The sequence below is a fragment of the Castor canadensis genome, chromosome 8, assembly GCF_047511655.1.
Source record: "Castor canadensis chromosome 8, mCasCan1.hap1v2, whole genome shotgun sequence".
Classification (NCBI taxonomy): domain Eukaryota; kingdom Metazoa; phylum Chordata; class Mammalia; order Rodentia; family Castoridae; genus Castor; species Castor canadensis.
This window is the reverse complement of record NC_133393.1, coordinates 80,736,613-80,762,310: the sequence shown is the minus strand read 5'-3', so window position 1 is coordinate 80,762,310 and position 25,698 is coordinate 80,736,613. Positions and strand designations below refer to the sequence as shown.

The 25,698-nt window shown below is 36.0% G+C and overlaps 1 protein-coding gene across 4 annotated transcripts in view; it reads left to right on the top strand.

Annotated features, from left to right (window-relative positions):
• Adamts20 (ADAM metallopeptidase with thrombospondin type 1 motif 20) overlaps window positions 1-25,698 on the top strand; it is a 178,639-nt gene that overhangs the window by 113,095 nt on the left and 39,846 nt on the right. For all 4 annotated transcript variants that reach the window (XM_020153099.2, XM_020153106.2, XM_020153093.2 and 1 more), the window contains one exon: window positions 10,959-11,126. In XM_020153099.2, the coding sequence (XP_020008688.2) occupies window positions 10,959-11,126 (168 nt within the window). The remainder of the gene's footprint in view (window positions 1-10,958; window positions 11,127-25,698) is intronic.

Sequence of the window (25,698 nt, the reverse complement as noted above, 5' to 3'; positions counted from 1 at the left end):
CTTGAAGATTTTAAAAGCTATTTTTTCCTATTCTTGGGATTTAGATAAAGCCTCTTTTTAGATTTAGAAGATTTTATACTCAGGCTTTAAAAAAGAGAGAGAGAAAGATGCATATAGCCAACAATGTTTTGTTTCTTGGAATATCTAATTTCTGGTATGTTTTGACTTGAAACACTTAATGTTGTTTCATACAGTACTTAAATGTTGTTTCATACACTAATCTTTTATTTCATGATGGTGTTCTGAAGGTATTGAACATAATCACTAAAATATCATGCAAAAACTTTCTAGCAAAATAGATATGGTAAGATTTTCTTATCTCAGAATTTTAATTTAACCTTGCCACAGGAACATTAATAATTTAGTTTTGAATGAAGATACAAATGATAAATAATACATATTCCAATATTGAAAATTTCATTGATACTTTGGAATTCTCACTTAAGTCTAAGAAAAACATAATTAATCCTTTCAAATTATTCCAAGAGAGGCTGTCCAACATCTGATTCCCTTTAACTATTGTGATACGCTGGTGTTTAAATCAAAGTCACTTTATTTTACATACTGTCCTTTGGTGATTCTTATGCAGCTATACTGATGAAAATGATTTTTGGTTTATAATGAGCAGGTGGACTTGTATTTGTAATGCATGTGAAGTGCATTTCTGGCTATTCTTAAACAGGAAGCTTGTGTGAAACCTTTTGTCACTTAGTAGGCTTCCTTCGGAAGTCTGGAGAAATCAGCTGATACCTGGCTACAATGAGCAACAGGAGAGGCACCGAACCCTATGTTTATGAGGTTTTACATTTTCAACAGATTGATGTAAGACCTTGTTTCAGGAAAACAAAAGATGAGGTGATATTTAGTAATAAAGTAACCAAAAATTTTCTTCATCTGATCATTTGATGATCAGATTATGCTTTATGTTTTTAAAGGTCCTTTTTGCTTTAGTCATTCTTCAGGTAGAGTCTTGCACTTTTTCCTGGAATTGGCTTAGGACAGTGATCTTCTACTCATTCTTCCTGTGTTGCTGGAGTTACAGGTACTCTTAAAATAGATGTCATGATAATTAATTCTTACACTTAATTTTTATTTCTCTTGCTATTCTGTAGTTGTAAAGTCTATAAGGTTGCAGTTTATGCGTGGCTGAGGTAGAGTGTAATATATTACATTCAGGGCTATTTTATTACTAGTTAGGGTGCATATGAATTCTACTGGTGCCAATGTTTCCTGTGACTGTCAAGATTTAGCACTAGATTAACATAACAGTTTATGAAAGTCTGAGAAAAACCAAGACTTAAATTTGCTAGAACTAAATAAACTTCATTTCCTTATCTAATTTTGTTCAGCAATTTAAGCTTCCAGAATTAAATTAATCATCAAGACTCCCACAAGTTAAGTCAATTCATACATTCTTCTGTGGCATCCTTATACATAAACAAACAAAATGACTCACACCTCAAACATCTGAATCAATCTTACTCTAAAATTACATAGAGTTTTTCTCTAAAAACAGGAATATACTTGTTCCAAAGTTAATCATATTAGAAGGACTAAATTAATTTTCTTGGAATGGAAAGTCCTGGCTAACCTCAACAATTCTTGAGAGTTTCATAATTTTAGTGCTTACAAATTGTACAATTGTTTCAACTGTCATGCATTATCTTCAAACATTTGTCTTCACCTAACTTCTAAGAATTGTCCAGTCAGAGTATATATGCTTATTTTATATCTCTACTTCTGAAGTGGGATGCATTCCACATCTACTGTTCTGTAGCAGCCATGGATAAATCTCAGCAATTCTAGGAGAGGAAGGGGATCTGGGAAGAAGAAGAGAGGACAAAGGAGGTGAGGGGATGGATATGATGACAATATGTTATATTCATGTATGAAGAAGTCACAATGAAACTCTTTATTCTATATAAATAAGATGCACTAATAAAAAAAGTTGTAAAAAAGAAAAATCTCAGCAAGAGCTTAAAATTATGTCAATAAAAGGACTAAGAAGTGACTTTTAAGAAAAAGAACATTTTGACTGGAAAGCTGGAAATGAATTCTGTATCATTAGTAAAACCTCAAGGGAATAGAAAGTTAGCAAGGGTACAAAATAGAGGGTAAAAAACCAGAGATTTCTGTGGCACAAGAGGAAAGACCTGTTGTGCCTGGGTATCCCTTCCTTATTTTGTGGAATCCTTACACTGTGGAATGCATTGTGGTGTGGAAGAAGAAAGAGGGTAACATTTCAGAAGTTGTTTGCTCTATCTCTGCTTCATTCCAAGTAACACGTAATTCTTTGCAAAACATGTTCTCTTTTAGTTTAGAGAAATTCCCACATGGAAGTCATCAGATGCAATAAAATAATGTACTTAACTCTGTTTTACATCTTGAGGGAAAAGACCCAAATTATTTTTCAGATCTTGGAGAAAACATATTTACTTTACAAGTATATCCAAGGCATAGCTTATTTTGCCATTCTCTAGTTTTGTATTTTTTTTCTATCTTACCTAGAGGACTTTGAGTTTATTAGCTAATAAATATATTTAAAGGAGTTTAGTGTTTTTAAATAGATATTTTAGAGTTTAATAAAACAAATAAATTGCTTATTCCAAAATTCACCATCAATTAATCAGCTCAATATTTATTGTACCTGCTACTTTGTAGGTGAGATGAGTGATCTAAAAGGACTTGACTTCCAGGAAGATGAGAAGATAAGATGTGATTAAAGTAGAAAATGATGAAGTATTTTAAAAGGGTAGGAATCAGAAAAATCAAAGATATGAAAGATGAATAGGCACTTATCCTAGACTTGAGATGGACTGAGGGTTTTAAGATAAGTAATTAGAAACACCAGGGGAGGTGATACGGTAAAGGAGCCTGCTTGTGGCTATTGTTGAACATCACAGAGAAAGCAATTGCATTGTGCATCAAAGTATCACAATATTCAACTGGAAACATATGTTGACTAAAGTTTGATGGATCACAGTAGCAAGGGACAGTATGAGTTAAAGACAAGGCAAGACCATTGTCAGTTCTTTAGCCAAACAAAATAATATGCTTAACTTTATGTTTAATGATAGTTGTATGCATATAAAAATAAAGGTATGCTTATAAAATCTAATATAAAATGTTGATAAATTGTTTATGTTTAAATTATGTTTAATAATAGTCCAGGTCAGAGTAATAACAGTCTAGAATATTCTAATAGATTAAAAAAGGAAGTAAAGAAAGAGTCAAAATGGCCTTTGTTAAATTAGGAGACTATTCAGTTTTCTGGAGTAATTTAATTTTGACAATGTACCACACATCTGAGTTTACATCCCATTCACAGATATTGCTTATATAAAAAGGAAATATGTGCTGAATTCTAAAGTAAAGTCTCAAATTTAATCTGTCTCTTATGTTAGTTTTCTAAATGAATTGATTACTCTTATCAGAGATATAAACAATTACAGTACATTTAGTGAGTGATTTTTGAAACTAGGAATTTTACAAAATAGACACACATGGGCAATGTCTAGATAAGACATACCAAGAAAACATATAAGACCCTCTGCCTTTGTCCATCAACAAACCTGCTTCTCTTTCAAGATTGAGTTTAAACAACCTTTTCTTAAGTACTTGACAAATACCTCAGAAAGAAATAGCTGCTTTTAGTCAGATGCTGGTGGCTTACACCTATAATCCTAGCTACTTAGGAGACTGAGATTGTGAGGATTGTCATTTGAGGCCAGTCCCTTCAGGGAGTTCATAAGGCCTCATCTCAGTTTATAGCTGGGTGATGTGGTATGTGCCTGTCATCCCAAACTATGTGGGAGTGTGGGATTGGGAGGTCGTGGTTTCCAGGCCAGTCCTGGATCAAAAATTTGGCAAGACCCCATCTCAACAGAAGAATGCTGGATGTGGTGGCATGCATCTGTCATCTGAGGGAGGGCAGAAGCATAAAATAGAAGCATCATGGACCAGGCCAAGTTGGACATGAACAGCAATTCCCTATCTCCAAAATAATCAGAGTAGAAGGGCTGGAGGTGTTGACTTCAAACTCAAGTACTTTCAAAAAAGTCCATCATATATTTTTATTGTATCCTTTTAATGGTATTTGGTATCAAGTACTATTTTTGTTTTTCTGATCTTCATTAAGAACTACTCTGACATAATTCACTTAATAGATGGTATGTTTTGTTTAGATTATAAACACTTTGAGGACAAATCAATGACAAAAGCAGGAGAGGATATTTAATCTGTGCATGAATATTTGCAATAATTATTATGTTTAAAAGTGGGTGACGGGGGAATAATAAATGTTTTATATCAAAAGATCACAACTCAAAATTTAGAAAAATAATACACGTCTGAGAAGAAAAGCATTCTTTTACATGTGAATGTGTCTCTGTAGAAAGTAACTATCACACACCTTGACAGTATATCCTCCATAGCTGAAAATACTTGTTTTTAAGTGTTCAATGTGTTGTACTCAGAAAAATAAACAATGACAAAAAGGAAGAGGCAAGGACATACTCCAGATAGTAGCCAGAAGAACAGAGCATGTAGGCATGTCTGGATCGACAGAGGAAAGAATGTTGTCTGAATAACACTTTACAAAGAGTCAGTAGGGATTTTCACAGAGCTACGTGTGCTCTAAGTGGTAGTGGGTGAAGGAGAAACATCTAGTATATGAAAATGGGGATTCCTAATAATCAAGGCACTAAGCTAATTGCCTTACAAATGGGATGTAGTAATGCAGATAGTATAAAAAGGAAAGTTATCACCAAACTGCATATTCAAGCATCTAGTAGTCTTCACTAGATAGTATAATAGTGTATACACTAATATTCATAAGCATACTAGTGTACATAAAATCTCAGAACTCAGTGTATATTTCTAAATCAAACCACATGTCAATAGCTGTCTCCGAGGAGTAAGAATTGTCTAGGAGCCAGGTGAGGTGGTACATGCTTGTAATCCCAGCACTTGGGAGGCTGAGGTAGGAGGATTGTGAGTTTGAAGCCAGCTTGGGCTACATCATAGTCTAGGATCCATATCTTCCTTGCTTAACTTTTCCTGGTATTTACATTGAAATTGTTAATATCCTTTCTGAGATTTCATGAAGTAAAACTGTAACCACTTTTCCCAGCAACATTTGTTGAAGAGGCTGTCTTTTCTCTATCATATATTTTTGGCACCTTTGTCAAAAATGAGGTGTGTGGGTTCATATCTGGGTCCTCTATTCTGTTCCACTGGTCTTCATGTCTGTTTTTGTGCCAGTGCCATGCTGTTTTTATTGCTATTGCTTTGTACTGTAGTTTCAAGTTGGTATTGTAATACCTCCAGCATTTCTTTTTTTGCTGAGTATTGCCTTGGCTATTCGTAGTCTCTTGTGTTTCCAAATGAACTTTAGAGTAGATTTTTTAATCTCTGTAATGAAAGTCATTGGGATTTTTATGGGAATTGCATTAAACATGTAGATTGCTTTTGGTTGTGTACCATTTTTACTACATTGATTCTACCCATCCATGAGCACGGGAGGTCTTTCCATTTTCTGTAGTCTTCCTCGATCTCTTTCTTCAGGAGTTTGTAATTCTCCTTGTAGAGGTCATTCACATCCTTTGTTAAATTTACTCCAAGGTATTTTTTTTTTTTGAGGTTATTGTGAATGGAATTGTTTCCATGTGTTCCTTCTCAGTTTGTTCATTGTTGGTGTATAGAAAAGCTAATGATTTTTGTAGGTTGATTTTGTATCCTGCCACCTTACTGTAGCTGTTTATGGTGTCTAAGAGTTTTTGGATAGAGTTTTTTGGGTCTTTAAGGTATAGGATCATATCATCTGCAAATAGGGATATTTTGATAATTTCTTTACCTATTTGTATTGCTTTTATTTCTTCTTCTTGCCTAATTGCTCTGGCTAGAAATTCCAGTACTATGTTGAATAGGAGTGGAGATAGTGGGCACCATTGTCTTGTTCCTGACTTTAGGGAGAATGGTTTCAGTTTTTCACTGTTAAGTATGATGTTGGCTGTAGGTTTGTCATATAAAACCTTTACAATGTTGAGGTACATTCCTTCTATTTCTAGTTTTCTTAGAGCTTTTATCATGAAGTGCTGTTAGATCTTATCAAAGGCTTTTTCTGCATCTATTGAGATGATCAAGTGGTTTTTGTCTTTGCTTCTGTTAATGTGGTTTATTATGTTTATTGATTTTCATATGTTGAACTACCCCTGCAACCTTGGGATGAAGCCAACTTGGTCATGGTGAATGATCTTTCTGATGTGTTGTTGGATTCAGTTTGCCATTATTTTATTGAGGATTTTTGCATCGATGTTCATTAGGGAAATTTGTCTGTAGTTCTTTTTGGAGGTGTCTTTGTCTGGTTTTGGGATGAGAGTAATATTGGCTTCATAGAATGAGTTAGGCAGTGCTCCTTCCCATTCTATTTCATGGAACAGTTTATGGAGAGTTGGTATTAGTTCTTCTTTAAATGTCTGATAGAATTCAGCAGTAAATTCGTCAGGTCCTGGACTTTTCTTTTATGGAAGGCTCTTGATGCAGCTTCAATTTATTTTTGTGTTATAGATCTATTCAGGTGATTAATATTCTCTTGGTTCAGTTTTGGGTGATTGTATGTTTCTAGAAATCTGTCCATTTCTTCGAAATTTTCAAATTTATTAGAGTATAGGCTCTCAAAACAGTCTCTAATGATTTCCTGGATTTCTGTGGTGTTTGTTGTTACCTCCTTTTGAATTTCTGATTTTACTGATTTGGGTTTTTTCTCTCCTCATTTTAGTCAAGTTTGCCAAGGGTCTGTAAATCTTATTTATTTTTTCAAAGAACCAACTTTTTGTTTCATTGATTCTTTGTGTGGTTTTTTTTGTTTCTATTTCATTGATTTCAGCCCTTATCTTAATTATTTCTTTCCTTCTGCTGTTTTGTGCTTTGTTTGTTCTTGTTTTTCTAGGAGTTTCAGCTGTAGTGTTAGGTCATTGATTTGAGATCTTTCTGTCCTTTTGATATATGCACTCATGGCTATAAACTTTCCTCTCAGGACTGCCTTTGCTGTGTCCCATAGGTTCTGGTAGGTTGTGTTTTCATTTTCATTAACTTCCAAGAACCTTTTAATTTCCTCTTTTATTTCATTAGTGACCCATTCATTGTTAAGTAATGTGTTGTTCAACTTCCAGTTGTTTATGTGTTTTTTACTGCTGTTTTTGTTGTTGATTTCTAGTTTTAATGCATTGTGGTCAGACAGAATGCATGGGATTATTTCTGTTTTCTTATATTTGCTGAGGCTTGCTTTGTGCCCTAAGATATGATCAATTTTGGAAAAGGTTCCATGGGCTGCTGAGAAGAATGTATACTGTGCAGAAATTGGATGAAATATTCTATAGACATCAGCTAAGTCCATTTGAACTATGATGTGATTTAGTTCTAGGATTTCTTTATTGATTTTTTTGTTTAGATGACCTATCTGTTGGTGATAGGGTGCTATTATGGTCTCCCACTACCACTGTGTTGGAGTTTGTATATGCTTTTAGATCCTTCAGAGTATGAATGGTGAAATTTGGTGCATTGGTGTTGGGTGCATATAGGTTGATATTTGTTATTTCCTTTTGGTGTATTTCCCCTTTTATTAGTATGGAGTGTGCTTCTTTATCACGTTTGATCAAACTAGGTTTGAAGTCTACTTTGTCTGAGATAAGTATTGTTACCCCTGCCTGTTTTTGGGGACCATTGGCTTGGTAAATCTTCTTCCAGCCTTTCACTCTCAGCCAGTGTTTATTTCTGTCGATGAGGTGGGTCTCCTGTAGGCAGCAGATTGTTAGATCTTCTTTTTTAATCCAGTTTGCTAACTGGTGTCTTTTGATGGGAGAATTTAGTCCATTAACATTCAGTGTTAGTATTGATAAGTACGTGGTGATCCCTGTCATGTAGTTATCTTTGTTGATTAAGAGTTTGATTGTGTGTAGCTGAACCAATGCTACTCTTTACTTTCTTGCCTTTTCTTCTCCTGTGGTTTGGTATTTCCTGCCCTTTCATGGTTTTGTTTGCTTTTATTTTCTGTGTGCAGAATTCCTTGGAGAACCTTTTGTAGTGGTGGCTTGGTGGTCATATATTGTTGTAGTTTCTGCTTACCATGGAAGACTTTTATTGTTCCATCTATTTTGAATGATAGTTTTGCTGGGTAGAGTGTCCTAGGGTTGAAGTTATTTTCATTCAGTGCTTGGAAGACCTCATTCCATGCTCTTCTTGCTTTTAATGTTTTTGTTGAGAAATCTGCTGTGATTTTGATGGGTTTACCTTTGTATGTTATTTGTTTTTTCTCTCTTACAGCCTTCAATATTCTTTCTCTAATCTCTGTACTGTTGTTTTAATGATAGTATGCCATGGGGTAGTTCTATTTTGGTCAGGTCTGTTCGGTGTTCTGGAGGCTTCCTGTACCTGAATGGGCATAATTTTCTCTAGATTTGGGAAATTTTCTGTTATTATTTTGTTGAATATATTACGCATTCCCTTTGCTTGCACCTCTTCTCCTTTTTCAATGCCCATGATTCTTAGGTTTGTCTTTTGATGGAGTCAGTAAGTTCTTGCATTTTCTTGTCACAGGTCTTGAGTTGTTTAATAGTTCTTCATGTTTTTTCTTTAATTGCCATTTCATCTTCAAGTTCTGAGATTCTGTCTTCTGTTTATTCTATTCTGTTGAATGGCCTTCCATTTTATTTTGTATTTCTGTTTCATTTTTTTTTCTGAGGTTTTCCATATCTTGGGTTACTTCCTCTTTAAAATTGACCTTAATTCATTTATCTCTCTGTTTGTGGTGGTCTCAGTTTCAGTTTAGTGTTTATTTAGGGCTTCTATGATTTCATTTATTTGTTTTTGTGTTTTCTCATATTCTTTATTTTTGTCCTCTTGGAATTTCTTTAGTGCCTCCTGAACATTTTGTTTGACCATGTCTAGTAACATCTCTATGAAATTCTCATTAATTACTTCTAGGATTTCTTCTTTAAAGCTGTTCTGTGGGCTTCGTTGGGTTCCTTGGTATAGTTTATCTTTGTTTTGTTGGAGTCTGGGTCTGGGTATCCGTTTTCTTCATTTTTCTCTAAATCCTGCAGTACTTTATTTTGGGGGGGTGAACAGTTTCCTTCCCTTTTTCTTCTTCTCATATTTCCACTAGGTAACATTTCTATCCCTGAACTATGTGTAATTTAATATTAGCTGAGTAACAATATTAATACTAACAAAACCAAGAGAGAAGGATAAAAAAGAGAGAGATATGGAAAGATAAAAGGAATAAAGAGGAAAAGAGAAAAAAAAAAACGGTAGAGATGGTGGATGATCAAACAGTAAACCATGCAGCAAATCCCTTAAAGAAGGGAAAAAAGTAAAATCTAAAAATTTAAACAAAAAAATCACCAGTTCTGGAGCAGAAGAATTACAGTCTTAGTTCTGCTGCTAGTTCTTTAGCATCAGACCTGTCTGTGTGTGTCTCTTAGGAAGGTCTGGAGCCTTCCTGTGGCAAGTGGATGGTGGGTGGGGTCCCACTGGCCTTCGGGTGGAGACCTTTAGCTGAGGGGAAGTAGGGAGCCTTTGGAGCATAGGCTTCGCATGCCTAAAGGGCACAGGCTGGTGGAGTGGAGATCCTGCGTGTCTGTGGATCCCTGGCTTGACAGGCTTTGGGGGCTGCATTAGAGCAGAATGGAGATTGTGTGTGTATGGGTCCCTGGCTTGGCAGGCCTTACAGGCACAGCCTTGCAGAGTGAATATTGTGCACTGTTGTGCAGGCTTTAGGGGGTGGCCAGCAAAGCAGAGATTGTGCAGTGCTGGGGAGTGTAGGGCTGGGGAACATGGCCCAGCAAGATGGAGCTCCTGCAGGGATGTGCAGGCCTTGGGAGCGTGGCCGGCAAAGCAGAGATCATGCAGGGCTGGGGAGCATGACCCAGCAAGATGGAGCTCCTGCAGGGCTGTGCAGGTCTTGGGTGCGTGGGCCACAGAGCTCCTGCAGGGCTATGCAGGTCCGGGGGGTTCATGGCCTGGTGGAGATCATAAATGTCTGTGGATCCCTGGCCATAAGGGCTCATCCCATGGAGATCCTGCGGGTCTGAGGGTTGGGGGTTTGGGGTAGCACAGCCCTGATGGGGCAAAGGAGCAGGGCTGGAGGATCGGAGATCCCACAGCATATGGAGCAGCGGCTCCACGGGCCTATGGGGTGGGGCTTAGTGAGCAGCGCCTGCTATTCTTTTAGTATATGGTGCAGTGGAGAGGTCTCCTGAGAGCTAGGGGTTCAGAGTGCTGACGTTTCAGCTCTCCCTGGCATTTTACCTCATTCAAGCAAGTCTCCAGCTTCTTGTCAAAGTCCCTGGATCATGGAGGTCAGAAGGTCTGTGGTTGTGTTCCGGTCACCATCTTGGATCTCTCCTACCTATATTTTAAAAGATAATTTTTTTACTAAATATATTGGAGGGCTGATGATAGAGAAATCTTGTAGACTGATGCAAGATACAAATCCAAATGGAATTGTACTTTAAAAAAAATAAAATTTCTGCTTTCTCAATCACAGTTTCCTGCACTGAGAGTCGTTTTATTTTTGTTTTTAACAAGGATAATTTATTGTGCAGTGTAAGAAAGCATATAAGAACAAACTCTGCAAAACTAATGGCAGGTTTTATAGATTATGCATTATAAAAGGAGTTAGTTGAAGACATTTTTAAACTAGGAAGCTCTAAATCCACATGTGCCAGAAAAGTACCTGGCATATTACAGACAATCAATAACTTTTTGTAGAATGAATGGATACTTTATGATATCAACATCAATCATTGTCCAGGATAGATTGGCAAATATCAAATTCTATCTAATTTGAAATTCCAGAGACTTTCTTAATAAAAATATCAAAGCAATGATGTTTTGACTGTTTTATATTTCTTGAAAGTAAACAATAAGAATTAATTAAATGCACTTTTGTTTTCTAGTGCTCAGCTTCTTGTGGTAAAGGTATAAAGCACCGTGAGGTGCTTTGCATTGACCAGGTGCAAGGGAAAGTACAAGAAAAATACTGCAGTCATCTACAGAAACCTCGAACTCACAAAACCTGCAGATCACCAAGATGCCCTTCATGGAAAGCCAATAGATGGAAGGAGGTATGTGATATATAATTATATCTGTCTTTTTGTATTTAAAAAGAACCTTATTCAACTTCTATTTTCAATAACCTTGAAAGTTTTACTTCTTTAAAATGTGTTTTATTTTGATATAGAATCTTCGGTACTGTTGCTCTAAGTTAACACTGTATAGCGTTGATGCATTTGCTAAGTCTACAGTTAAATAACCAATCATTTGATTTTTCTGGTGACAAATTTTATAAGAAATTCAATCACTGAATACGAAGGGGGAGCTACTGATCATTATCTCAGTAATCTTACAGAGAAACATATATGATGATGCACTTAGTAATGGCCTGTTTCCACCTCTAAATCTTGGATTTAGCAAAAGCTACATCCTGGAGAAGGAAGGAAGGAAGGAAGAGAGGGAAGGAAGGAGGGAGGGAAAGAGGGAGAGAGGGAGGGAGGGAGGAAGGAAGAAAGGAAGGAAGGACCAGGCTGAGAATTCAGGTTGTAAACAAGAAGGTTATCTGATATCTGCCCTGACATACTTAGGGAAGAGAGATCAAATTTGGCTGATTTGCTCCTTTGTTTACTTTTAATCACATAGTTTGAAATCATCTTATTGGACAAATCCCTTCAAAGTGTTTCTTTTTACTTCATTTAAAAGATAGGTTAGGTCCCTTTATGGAAATTTGAATTCTGTATTATAAGTGAATAAAGGATGAAATATGCAATTAAAAAAAAAAAGTCTGAATGGAAAAAAGGCATCTTAATGTGGTCATCAAACACCAGCTTGGGAAATACTGAAGACAAAAGCATGAATGAAGTCAGAAATGTTAACTGAAAGAATGGGTGAAGACTGATTTCCTTGGGGCTGGGTTTCCACAGAGCTGCTACCTGGCAGTTGTTGGTAGTATTTAAAGGTGCTTTTCCATTTTGCAAAGAGCCTAGTGCTGCAAAAGGAAAAAGAAACCTATATTCTGTTCACAGAATTCCGTCTGTCTGTGAAATGTTGAAGTTATCTCTGTTGAGAAGACGGGAAGGGTTTCTGCTGGGCTCCACGTCAGCCCCATTTATCCTGATCTTGGCTTCTCAATACAGGGCACTTGAGTTTGAGTAGCACTATGTCAGATCATCATGAATATTGAGTAAAGAGCTCTTAATTAGGTGAAAATCTCAAGTTTCCTGCAGAAGAGATGGCCTCTGTCAAGGGTTAATGCACTGGGAATTGTGGTTAATATTTGGCTGAATTCTATGGGCTAATATGTTTTCGTTTCATGCATACACAAGAAGATATATTCTTGAGATTTGTTTCTACATTAAATTTTGGTCAACTAAGTAAATTACTTCATGCTTTAGCAGAGACCATGATTTAAATAAAGGATCTTCCCCTTAACCTGTTACATCTGGTGAAGGTCATTGCCATTGACTGAGTTTTCAGGAAACACTGGATCCATGCTGTCTCTAGTACTTGGTTGCCACAGTGTGCTGTCACTCAGGTTTCTCTCAATTTTCCTATCAAGCTTTTGAATCTCCTCCACTACCACCCTGGTTCAATGGCTCATCATAATCTATTCAAGGCCATATAATGGCCTTCCTACATATATTTTGGGCATTAGTTACTTTCATATACTGTGAGCTCTAGAAGTACTCAAATATGCTTGTTCCACTTAATGTCAGCTGTAACTTACTATTGTCTTTAAGGGGTAAGTCTGAAATGTAATCCATGCTAACTTCTTCAGCTTTATCTCAGGCCATCATCTTTTAGAGAAAATGAATGTCTTGTTCTGCAAGAACCTAGCTTCATAGCTAGTTAAATAATTTTTTTGTGGTGCTGGGATTTGAACTCAGGACCTCATACTTGCTAGGCAGGTGCTGTGCCATTTTAGCCTTTCCACCAGCTCTTTTTCTCGTGTTGGGTGTTTTTGAGAGATGGTTTCATAAACTATTAACTCTGGTTGGCTTTACAGCATGATTCTCCTGATCTTTGTCTCCTGAGGAGCTAGGATTGCAGGTGTGAACCACTGGCACCTGGCTTAAATACTTCTTATATAGGGTATTGTGACTTAATTACAGAAGGACTTGCAATGTCTTAATTTATTGTACTTTTCATACTGCTTTACTTTCTCTGGATCAAGATGTGGCAGAATAATGGCAGAAATCTTTCCCCAAGAGGGTGAAACACTATAAAGGCACTGGACAACAAAGGTCACAGAAGTACCTAGTGTGCAGAAGGCAACTCCCAAGTTTGATGTCAGACAACAACCATGGGGGAATGGCAATGGAAGATAGACAGACTTATGCTTTTGGGCCTCACACATTCCTGTGGATCCCAGGGATTCTTTTGCTGCTGTACTACTGCTGTAACTGCTGTGCTTGCTATTCATGAAAGACACTTTCTGGCCCTTGACCTCCAACCCCACAACAGTGATTCCATCATCAGTACTAGCAAACTGGCTTGTCTTACCACCAAATATGAAATTATCTTAGCTCCACTAAAGGAATGTATTTCAGGGGTTTCAAAGACGTAGATAGGAATATTCAAAGACTATAAGAGACACAGATGCTTTTGTACAGAGTCTGCTTTTTTCTCTTTGAATTGGTTTTCCTTGTCATAGAAATTAGGTCCATTCACCCACACAGTCCCCCAAATCTTGCCAGAAACAAATGATCACTTGTGAAGCCCATGGGTTTTGATTTGTTCTATAACAAGTCCCCACACGAAGTCAACAATTGCAGGCTGTCACTGCTCTCCATGTAATAATGTGTTCAATGGAAGTGTAATTTCAGAGGTAGTCACAAAATAATCACTGGTTGCTGATTTGCCACAATTGTATAAATTGTAACATTGTTTTAATATAATCACTCACTATAAAATAATTTCATTTTATTACTGTTTTACATGATACTTCAAATGAAAGACTCATTTGGTAAATTATTGACCACAGAGGCTCTCAGATAAGACTTCTTTTTCTTTTTCCCCCTCCCTCTTCTTAGATGAGTTTTAGAGGAACAGTTTTCATTTCGTATTTGATATATCTTTTTAAATGTAAATATTAGTACTGTGTTTTAATGACTGCTGGGAAGCAGGAGCAAACATTGCTATGCAAGGCTATTTGTCTTCTGAGTCTCGATGTATGTCTTTAGAGACAAATTAAGTACTTGAATCATTTAGAAAGGAAAAAGTGGACTCCCACATACACACTTCCTGGAATCAAGAGGATGGTTTTCTCATTTATGTTTTTGGAAATACCAACTTCACTTGTAAATTTAAGGCTAGAATAGTGTAAGACTTTTCAATGTTTCTGGCCCCAATCTACCAAGTTAAGTGTCAACCACTGCACAGTCTGTCAATAAGGGAAAAATTATCCTGAATTGTCATTTCCCCTTGATCAGGGCAAACCTGATGGTCAATTTAAAAAAATATCAAAAGAATCTTATTCAACCCTATTAAAATCAGCCATTCACCTTGATTCCCTTCACTGACACTCATTTTCTCTCTCATTTTAAGATCAGAGCAAGGGTGATACAAGTTCCTAAATCACACAAATCTGGCCAGTGTCCCACTCAAGGCCCCTAATTTGAAAAAAAATTGAAACTATATACTAAGTACTAGGTGATTAAGTGATTTTGTATTTTGCTTCATAATTCTGTTTCCAAAATACATAAATGCATGAATCTCTATTTCTGTATTTCAAAAATTTCTAACACATATACATTTAAAATTTTGGATGGGTAGAGTGCTAAGGTTTGAACTAAGGGCCTTGTGCTTGCTAGGCAGATGCTCTCCTACTTGCTTTGAACACCTCAGCTTATTTCACAGTTTGGTGTTGTGAACAGAACCTCAATTAACATTAGTATGCAGGTTTTTGTCTTTTGTAGTGACTTATCCTCCTTCAAATATAGGCCCATGATTGATTTGGTGAGGCAGAAGGTAGGTCTGTCTTTTAGTCTTTGAGGAACCTCTGTATTGATTTCCATAGAAGTTGCACTGGTTTACATTCCTATCAACAGTGTGAGTGTTCCTTTCCCCCCACACCTTCACCAGCATTTGTTGTTGTCTGTTTTCTTTTAGTATAGTTTTGATTTCCATTTCCTTTATGACTAAGGATGTTGAACATTTTTTCATGTATTTTTTAGCTGTTTGTATTTCTTCTTTTGAGAACTGCCTGTTCAACTCATTTGTTTATTAATTGAGCTCTTTGAGCTCAAAAAACTAAATAGCAAAAGAACAGTCTGTTGAATATCTGGCAAGGGTTTTTCTGTCATCCTGTGAGTTGTCTCTTGATTCTGATAATTGTTTTTGTTATTTGTTTTCTTGATGTGCAGAAGCTTTTTATTTGATACAATCCCATTTGTCAATTTTTACTGTTATTTCCTGGGCAGTTGGAGTCTGATTCAGAAAATAATTACCTATACTATATTGCTGTATCTTCCAGATTTTTACCATTTTTTCTATAGTAATTTCAAAGTTTCATGCTTTATGTTGAGATCATTGGTCAATATGGAGAGGATTTTTCTAGAGGGTGAGAGATTGGTGTCGAGTGTTAAGTTTTCTCCAGATAGATAACCAGTTTTCCCAATACCAGTGTTGAAAAGGCTGTCTTTTCTCTAGTGTTCCTGGCTCTTTTGTCAAAAATCACATGGCTATAGTTATATGGTTTTATTTTTGAGTCTTTTAGTCTATTCCATTGGTCTTCATATCTGCTTTTATGCCAGGACCATGCTGTTTTTGTTACTATGGCTCTGTAGTGTAATTTGAAGTACAGTATTGTGACAGCCCCAGGGGCTGCTCTTTTTTTGACTATTTGGAGTCTTTTATGCTTACATATGAATTTCAGGATTGATTTTTCTGTTTCTGCAAAGTATGACATTAGAATTCTAACAAGTATTACATTGAATCTATTGATTGGTTTTGGTAGTATAACCATTTTCACAATATTAATTCTGCCAATCCATGAACATGAGAGTTCTTCCCATCTTCTGGTGACTTCTTTAATCTCTTTCTTCAAGGTTTTGTGGTTTTCATTGTGGAAGTCTTTCACTTCCTTAACTAAGCTTATACATAGGTGTTTTTTTCAGGCTGTTGTGTATGGAATTGTTTTCCTGATTTAATTCTCAGCCTGTTCATTGTATATGGAAAAGCTACTGATTTTTGTATTTTGGCTATATTGCTAAAAGTCTTTGTAAAGTCATCTATAGGAGTTTTTGGTAGAATAGTTGGGGTCTTTTAAGTATACAATCATATCATCAGCAAATAAGGATAATTTGACTTCTTCCTTCCCTATTTGACTTCTTCCTTCCCTATTTGAATTCCTTTTATTTCTTTTTCTTGCCTTATTGTTCTGGCTAAGAATTCCAGTACTGTATTAAATATGAGTGGGGAGAGTAGATATAATTGTTTCATTCCTGACTTTAGAGGAAATGATTTCAGTTTTTCCCCATTTAGCATTACATTGGCTAGAGGTTTGTTATATATATCTTTTATTATGTTGAGATACATTTTTTCCTATTCCTAGTTTCTTCAGATCTTTTATCATAAAAGGTTGTTGAATTTTGTCAAAGGCTTTTTTATGCATCAATTGAAATAATAGTGGGATAATTCAGTATTACATTCATTGGATTACATATATTGAACCATCCTAGATTATGAAACAACTTGATTATGGTATATTATCTCTTTGACATGCTGTTGAATTAATTTTCAAAGTATCTCTTCAGAATTTTTGGATTTATGTTCATTAAAGAGATTGTTCTATAATTCTCTCTTTGTATTGTGTCCTTGTCTGGCTCTGGAATCTGTAATATTGGCTTCATAACTGAGTTTGGTAATGTTTCTTCCTTTTTATTTGATGAAAAATTTTGTGGAGTATTGGTGTTAGTTCTTTAAAGACATGGTAGAATCAGCAGTTAATCAATCAGGTTCTGGGCTTTTCCTCTTGGGAGACTCTTCATTAAGTGGTTCATATCCTAGAGGTTCAATTTTGGAATGTCAAATGCATCTAGAAAAATTTTAATTTCTTCTAGATTTTCCAATTTATTTGAATATAGGTTTTCAAACTGTTCCCTCATGATCTTCTGGATTTCAGTGGTATTTGTTGTGGTATCCCCTTATTTATCTCTAATTTTATTTATTTGGGTCTTTTTCCTCCTCCTTCTAGTCATATTGGCTAAGAGTATATCTATCTTATTTATCTTTTCAAAGAACCAACTTTTCATTTCATTGGTTCTTATTGTAATATTTTGGTCTCTATTTCATTAATTTCTGCCCTAATCTTTATTATTTCTTTCCATATGCTAACTTTGGTTTGGCTTTTTCTTTTTTTGTAGCAGGTTGAGGTGCATCATCAGGTTATTTATTTGAGATTTCTGGTTTTTTGGTGTAAGTTCATTTAGTCTATATTTAATTCTGAGGGTTCATTGTTGATATTTTTTGATCTGGATAACATATCTATTGGCAATGGCAATAATGGGGTATTGAAGTCTTCTACTATCATTATGTTGGCGTCTATTTGTGCTTTTATATCCAGTAATTTTTGTTGAAGGAACTAAGATATACTGACATTTGGCACATATATTTAATAATTATTATTTCCTCTTGATTGATTATTTCCTATATTATTATGAAGTGATCTTCTTTGTCTCTTCTGACTAATTTTGATTTGAAGTTTACTTTATCAGATATGATTAAAGCTACTTACCTGTTTTCAGTTCCCATTTGCTTTGAAAATCTTTTTCTGCCCTTTCTCCCTAAGCCAACATTTGTTTCTTGTAGGCAAGAAATTGAGTCTTTCATTTGAATCAAACTTACCATTTACATTTTGATTAAAGAATTGAGACCATTAATGCTCAGTGCTAATATTGAAAGATGTATAGTAATTCTTTAAACTTTGTTGCTTTTTTGGTTTTTTAGTGTTTGATTTATTCCTAGAGTTCATTTTCTTATCTATTCATCTGATGATATTTATTTTTTCCCATATTTTCATGGGTACATTTATCTTCCTTTTCTGGGTATAGGACTCATTTGAATATCTTCTACGGTGCTGGTTTAGTGGTCATAAAATGCTTTCATTTTTGTTTATCATGGTAGGTTTTTATTTCTCCTTCAGTCATGAATGATAGCTTTGCTAGGTAGATTAATCTAGGTTTGCAGTTATTTTCTTTTAGCGCTTGAAGTACATCATTCCATAACCTCATTGTTTTTAAGGTTTCTGTTAAGAAACTGCAGTTATTCTGTGGGTTGCTTTTATAGGTGACTTGGCACTTCTCACTTCTAACTTTCAATATCCCTTGTTTATTCTTTGCACTTAATGTTTTAACTGTGATATGTTATAGAGACGTTCTATTTTGGTCTTGTGTCTTAAAGACTTCCTGTACTTGTATTGGAATCTCTTTCTTTGTTGAATATGTTTCCACTGCCTTTAGCTTGCACATCTTCTTTCTCAATACCCCTGATTCATAGCTTTTATATTTTAATGGTGCACAAAGTTCATTCATATTCCATTCTTATTTATTCATTCTTTTTTCTTTATCTTCATCTTATTTTCTATTACATATACTTTGTCTCCAAGCCCTGGTTTTTCTTCCATTTTATTCAGTCTGCCAGAGAAGCTTTCAAATGAAATTTTTATTTGACTTAAGGACCTTTTCATTTCCAAAGCATCAACTTGATTTTTTTCAGGCTTTCTATATCTTTATTGAATTTCCCTTTCATGTCTTGCATTGTCTTACTTATTTCATTTATCTGTTTATTTGTATCTTCCTTGAGTTCATTCAGCTATTTATTTGTATCCTCTTTTAGTTGTTGATTTCTTTAAATTCATTTAAAGAAATTCATTTATTCATTTTTTTCTTTGATGTCATTGAGGTGTTTATGCATGTCTTCTTACATCTCATTAATCATGCTTATCATCATTCTTTTGGGCTCAAAATTTGAGACTTCATTCCCTTTGCTATTATTAAGATCCTTTGTTACATGATTGTTGGCCTTTTCAAGTGTCATTTTCTCTTACTTTTTCATATTTTATGTGCTTGAAATTCAGATTTGCTCCTCTGTAACCAGTTGATTTGGGGTTTTAGTCACCTAAAGTCTTTCCCTTAAATATTTTTTATGTTCTCACAGGAATGAGTCATGGCAGAGTGTCTGTGTTGTTTCCCAACACTGGTCTGGGCTTATTTCAGCATTAGCAAATTTGCCAATTCAGTACTAACCCAGATATTTACAAGGAGTAATGAACCATTGGTACCATCATCTATATCACTAACCATGTTGTATATAAAAAGCACTCGTGTTCTTATGTGGTACAGAGGGTGTATAGGAAAAAAAGGTTTGTATAGGAGTTAAAAATTGGGCAGAAATTATAAGGAGGATGGTGAGGGAAGAAATAGGGAATAAGGAAAATGTGGGAGGTAAAAGAATATGTGGGTTTGAGGTAAACAAAATAATGGTGTGCAGGTATATAGTTCAATTATTGTGGAAGAGGATGATATAATCAAAGATTACAAAGGGATAGAGAAATTAAGAATAATAAACATGAACATTAGAATAAACCACCAATAGAAAAACTTAAGAGAAAGAAAAATTTAAAATATAAAAATAGAAATAAAAGTACAAAAAATGAAAAAACAAAGATACGAATAAAAGTTGCTATTTCTTCCTTGTTGAGAAGCATATATGTCTGCTTGGCTTTATCAGTGCAGTAGATTTGCTCCAATACCTAGTCCTCAGCTTTCTGTCTGCAGTACTCCTGTTGCTTTTCCCTACTCCTGGTCCAGGTGCTGGTGTGCAGGGCTTTAGTCAGCTCATTCTGCTGAAAGTTTTTCATTATGTGTTCATGTGTGCCAACTGGGCTGAGCAGTGCTTTTAGGGACCTGGCATTAATAGAAAAGTGCTCCCTGCTCTCTCTGTTCCATGGCACACCAGAGAAAAAGCCACCACTGAGCAGCTTTTCCCAATGACTGACCATTCTGGGTATGCAGAACTTTGGTCAGTTCACTCTGCCAAAAGTCTATCGTGGGCAGATGTGTTTAGTGTGCCCACTGGGCTGGGCGGTGTTCTAAGGGATCTGGCATTCACAGGAAAGTGCACCCTGTTCTCTCCCACACCATGCCAGAGAAAGTTGCTAGGTAGCTTTACTGCCAACTCCTGGATGAGTCCCAGGTTTTCCTTTTTAATACCTTTGTCTTATAGATCTGAAATTCAGTGTTTTTAAATTTTCTCTAGTCACTATCTGTCTAGTCTTTTACTGGTGCTCCCCACCTACTTTACTAATTCATCACCTTTCTGTGTAGCCATGTACCTATGGTGTTTTTTTTTTCTGGTTTGTGGAGACAGAAATTTGGCATAAGTCTATAATCTGCCATCCTCTGCTATCACTATTTTCATTTTAAATAATTATTCATTAAATGGCAATGTGAGTGAGCCTTTATGGACCTGTTTTTTGCAGTGCATATTCTAATGCTTCTTCATCTTTGCTTTATAATAGTTACAGAACATATTGATTTGCTAACATTCACTTCTTCATTTCCACCAAATCTATAAGGTACAAGTCTGTGCAAGGCTATATTTATGTATCAATAGGATATTTGGCTGGTTTTTCCTACTGGAATTGGTTCATGCAGTGTTGGCGAGTTAGCGCATTCCATATAATTATTTGTGTCACACTTGCATTGTAGCCTCACAAATCCTTCAGATACATTAGTGGACTTTTTCTTTTGGCAGTACTGAGGTTTGAACTTAGAGTCTTGTGCTTGCTAAGCAGGTGCTCTATCACTTGAGCTACTCCTTAGTCCCATTTGCTTTGTTATATTTTAGATAAGGTCTTATATTTATGACTGTGCCAGCCTGGGCTGTGATCCTCCTATATATGCTTCCCAAATAGCTGGGATGACAAGTGTAAACCACCATGCCCATCTTTTTGTTGGTCGAGATGAGAATGTTGCTAACTTTTTGCTTGGGCTGACCTTGAATTAAGAATCTCCCAATCTCCATCCTTCCAAGTAGTTAGGAATACAGGTGGAAGCCACTGTACCAAGCCTTGATTTTTTAAAGATAGAAGTTAACATTCCTAAAAATATGTACTCCTATAAAACTATTGAAAAAGGGATGTGTAATTTGGGGTTGTATTGTACCTTGGGAGGCCATTCTGAGGAGCTACTTAGGAGTGGATGACAGTAGCTACCCTGTCTGTTGAACTGTAGGAGGAACAAACTGGGCAAAGGTAAAGAGTTTTGCTATAGAAATGTCAAGTTTGAGGTGCCCTTGACATAACTAAGTAGAAAATGCATGAAAATCCCTATAAATAAATGGTCAACTTTTTGGAAATACATGAAAATATAAGTGCAGAGCTCAGAATAATAAGGCTGGAGATAATAGTGTAAGAAATTATTCACGTGTAGCAGAAATTGTTCAGAGTTTAGAAAGTGTAAAGAAGTGCCAGTTACATACAGAACCCTGGGATATGCTAATGTTTAGAGGATGAAAAGAGAAAATGGAGTCAGGTAAAGACCCTGAGAGGGAGCAGTAAAAAAAAAAAAAACCCTCCAAACTAGGAAGGGGTTGAGGTCAAAGTAGCAAGAATGGTTCAGTAGAAGTGGTCAATGGGACCAAATGTGCTTGTGAAATTAATAAAGAAGAGAATTTAAAGGTTTCTGTTGGGTTTGGCAGTTGGGGTTATTAGTGACATCAGTCTGAGTAATATTTAATCTAACTAATAAATTCTTCTTTATTCAATTCTAAAATCATACCAATTTGCTCCTTGAAACACTGAAAAACAGAAGTTACTTTTTTTCCAAGCATTATCCCATATCTTTTTTTTCCTTTTAGGGAAGAGGTCCATATTAAAACTGTAGTAGCTACTCATGGTCTCAGTTGTTTTTTCTAAACTTGTGCTATGGTCAAAGGATCAAGAACAAAGAAGCAGTGTACCTTGTTGAATTATAGGAAATTATATTTGTCTGGTAGAACTTCTTGCTAAGCTATGTTTTGTGAGCTGATTTTTTTCCAGGAATTTTTTTCAGGTTTAGTGGTAGGATGTTTTCCAAATACAGTTATGTGTCTGAAATTGCCTAAAAAGTTTGCAGGACCCCAATTTTATAGGATAAACATTTTCACAAGAGGTTCAAATAACCTAAACTTCATCTTTTTAGTCTACCTGATATTGTGCTTAACCCAAAACACACTTTAAATTATTACCTCTATACAAAGAGCTATATGTTTTTCTGTGCAAGCATTTAATGAGTTGGAAAAATTCAATAAATTTGTATAACATGAAGGTCAATTCAAGTGATGTAGATATGCATAATATTCTTCATAAGTCAAAAAATGTGTAAATTCTCTTTGAAATCAGTGGTTGCTACTTATACATGCAATATAAATTTTATAAAATTTACAGTAAAAATTCTGCTACAGCTTATAAGAGCGATTTGAGTTTATTGGGTAATTAAGTTCTTAACTTTTGTGAGATTTGAGTATATTTGGCAGATATGTATTTCAGTTGCAAAAAAACAAGGAAGAAATTAGGTACTCTTGGACTCCAACAGAAATACATAATTTGAACAATCTGACTTTTTTCTTATAATATCAATGTTGAGAATACTGATGGATCCCCAAGCAATATTATGACCTCTAATACCTTCTAGAATAACAGGGAGTATAAACAACCAAAGTCACCAATTAAATAAATATCCTTAGACATTATATATACTGTATTAATGCTGGCTGTAGTCAAGTTATGTTGTTTTATGTTTTTTACTACTTATTGTTGGTATGGCTAACTTCCTAGAGCTGGAAGACTGCCCAATCCTCCTCCCCATCTCCAGGTATAGCACAGCAAGAGCTCACTAGAGAGAAATGAGCTTCAACTCTGCTTCACCAGCGCTATTATTGAATGTTTGTGTCCCCTCAGACCTCATGTGTTCAAATACTGTCCCCAAGGCAATGATATTAGAAGGACTTTGGGAGGTGAGTAAGTTATGAGATGGAACACTCACACTAGGTATTTTCTCTTTTGAAAGAGATCCCAGAGAGCTAGCTTGTCCTTTCTAATGTGAAGATCCAAAGAAATGACAACCATCTCTGAACCAGGAAATAGGACCTCACTGGACACCAAATTTTCTGGTATCTTGAGTTTTAACTTTCATGGGTAAAAAATAAATTTCCTTTCTTTATAAGCCACCCAATTTGTGGTGTATTTTTATAGCACTCTAAATAGACAGAGAAAATTGGTTCTGAGAGTGGGGTGCTGTTGTAACAAATATGTAAGTGTGAAAACAGTTTTTGGAACAAGTGTTTTTGGTTATGTAGAGGCTGGAAGAGTATTGAGGGGCATTTTAGGAAAAAACCATATTGCTATGAATTAATTCAAGGCAATTCTGGTGAGCACTTGTTACCTATGGGCAAGTGGTTGATGGGAGTAATGGCGTTGTAGTGACCTTAATTCTTGGATACAGTGTCTAGGATTAGAACACCATTCCAGAATCAGAAAGAAGAAAACAAATAGGAAGGGCAGAAAACAGTAGAGAAAAAGGCTTCCATTGTGGAAAAAGAAAAGGGCCTTTAATTAAAAGCAAAAGTATGCCTGCATGTTGTAAGAGGTAAGAGAGGCAGGAAGGTTGGAGAGGATACCCCTGGCCCTAAGCTGCTGCTGTCCAGGTGTTATCAGGAAGTTTAGCACTGGTGTATACCTTGGTTCTTGTGTCAGGTGACAGAACAATTTAGGCAAGATGCAAAAATATAGTGAAAATGATAGAAAGGTTTATTAGGAAAAAGTACATTTTCAATAGACTGAAAGCGGTAGTCTATAGAATGAGAATGATGGCATCAACATTTGGAGTTGGAATATTGTGAGGAAATCTCAAACCCAGGTTCATCTGATTCGTAGGAAGGGCTCCTGGTCCTGGGTTTTGTCTTATTAAATTAAATTATCTGTGTGAAATTTTTAGTCCTTGATCTATCTGTATGAAATTCTTGGCCCTTGTTCTATTTGTATGAAATTTTCAGCCCTCATTCTATCTGATAATTACCTGAGTGAAATTCTCAACCTCTGGTCTAGCTGATATTTAGGGTGTGGGTAAAACAAGGATTAAGCTTTAGCTTGAGTAAAACAAGGATTAAGCTTTAGCTGAGTGGCAGACTTCAAAGCATCCTGTGATATATCTGAGCCTTCATTGGCTGCTTTGATCTTAACAGAGACTATGGAGTTGGGAAGTTTAATTGTAATGATTTTCTTCTTCTTGTGGCCACTGCTTATGTCTGCCTACTCCCTATCACAGGGTCCTTTGTTGGGTAATGGGGAGGGGGAATTTGTTGGTATGAACTTTTCGGTCCATTCATAATTCTGCCTAAATAGCCAGGGAAGCACACATGTTCACTTGGTTGTGAGAATATGGATACCTGAGCAGTGGCAAAAATGAAGCCTGGCACATGTGTGGTGGGTCCTTTTTGTCCTTCTCAGTCTAGTTCACTCATGAAGGGTCATACAATGGTCATCTGTGGCTTTTGTGTTAGGTATGTACATACTTGGCTTGGAAATGAAGACATGGGCTCCATAGGGGGATATTTATTAATCACAATCCAGGGTATTTGTTACATTTGGAATGTCCCAGATGTGGGGAAGGGGTAGGCCTGTCCTCTTTCACATTCCTGTCTGACTCTGCCAATTCTAACAAGCTCAGAAAGAAAAGAGAAGAGCTATGAGAGAGCTTCAATCTTAGAGATTATTTAAGTGATTACAAACAAAATATAGAAATATGGACAGTAAAGGTAAGCTTTGGCAGTGTTCATGTGGTGTTCTCTCCCTGGCACACAGAGTACATGAACTACTATGGTGTATGGCTACCTCTGCCCAGATTTCAAAGGCTGGAGTTGTCCAGAGCCATGCAGACAGGGCTGTATGGAATGTTGGTGGCTCAATCCCTGTCCCAGTATCTTGAGAAGGCAGAATGTTAAGTCGAAGATTATTATTTTTTTGGTGGGGAGGGTGGTGGCATTGGGGTTTGAACTCAGGGCCTCGTGTTTGCTAGGCAGGTACTCTTACTGCTTGAGTCATTCTGCCAGGCCTTTTTCTCTGATGCATTTTTTCAAGATAGGGTCCCCCAAACTATTTACCTGGGGCTGGCTTCAAACCACGACTTCTTCATTTCTGCCTCCTGAATAGCTAGGATTACAGGTGTGAGCACTGGCACCTGGCTCAAAGATTACTCCTAAGACTTAAAATTTAACATAATTTGCTTTATTGAGTTTGACTTATTCAAAACATATTGCCCTTTTTTTCTTTTCTATGTCCCATTTATGAAATGAGAATATCTAGCCTATGTCTCTCCTACCACATAACTTGTTTGTTTTCATAGGTTTAGAAGATGAAGGAGAATTTGCTTCAGGATGAATCATACCTTGGATCTTGCTCAAATCCAGTTTAGATAATATTTAGTTGTGACTCTGGACTTTTGAGTTGGTACCAGAATGAGTTAAGACTTTTGGGGCTGTTGAGATGAATGACTGGCTATATTTCGCATGAGAAGGACATGAGTTTTGAAAGGTCAAGGGCAGATTGTTGTGGTCTAAATATTTATGTTCCTTCTAACCTTGAGGTGTGGACACTTGAAGGTA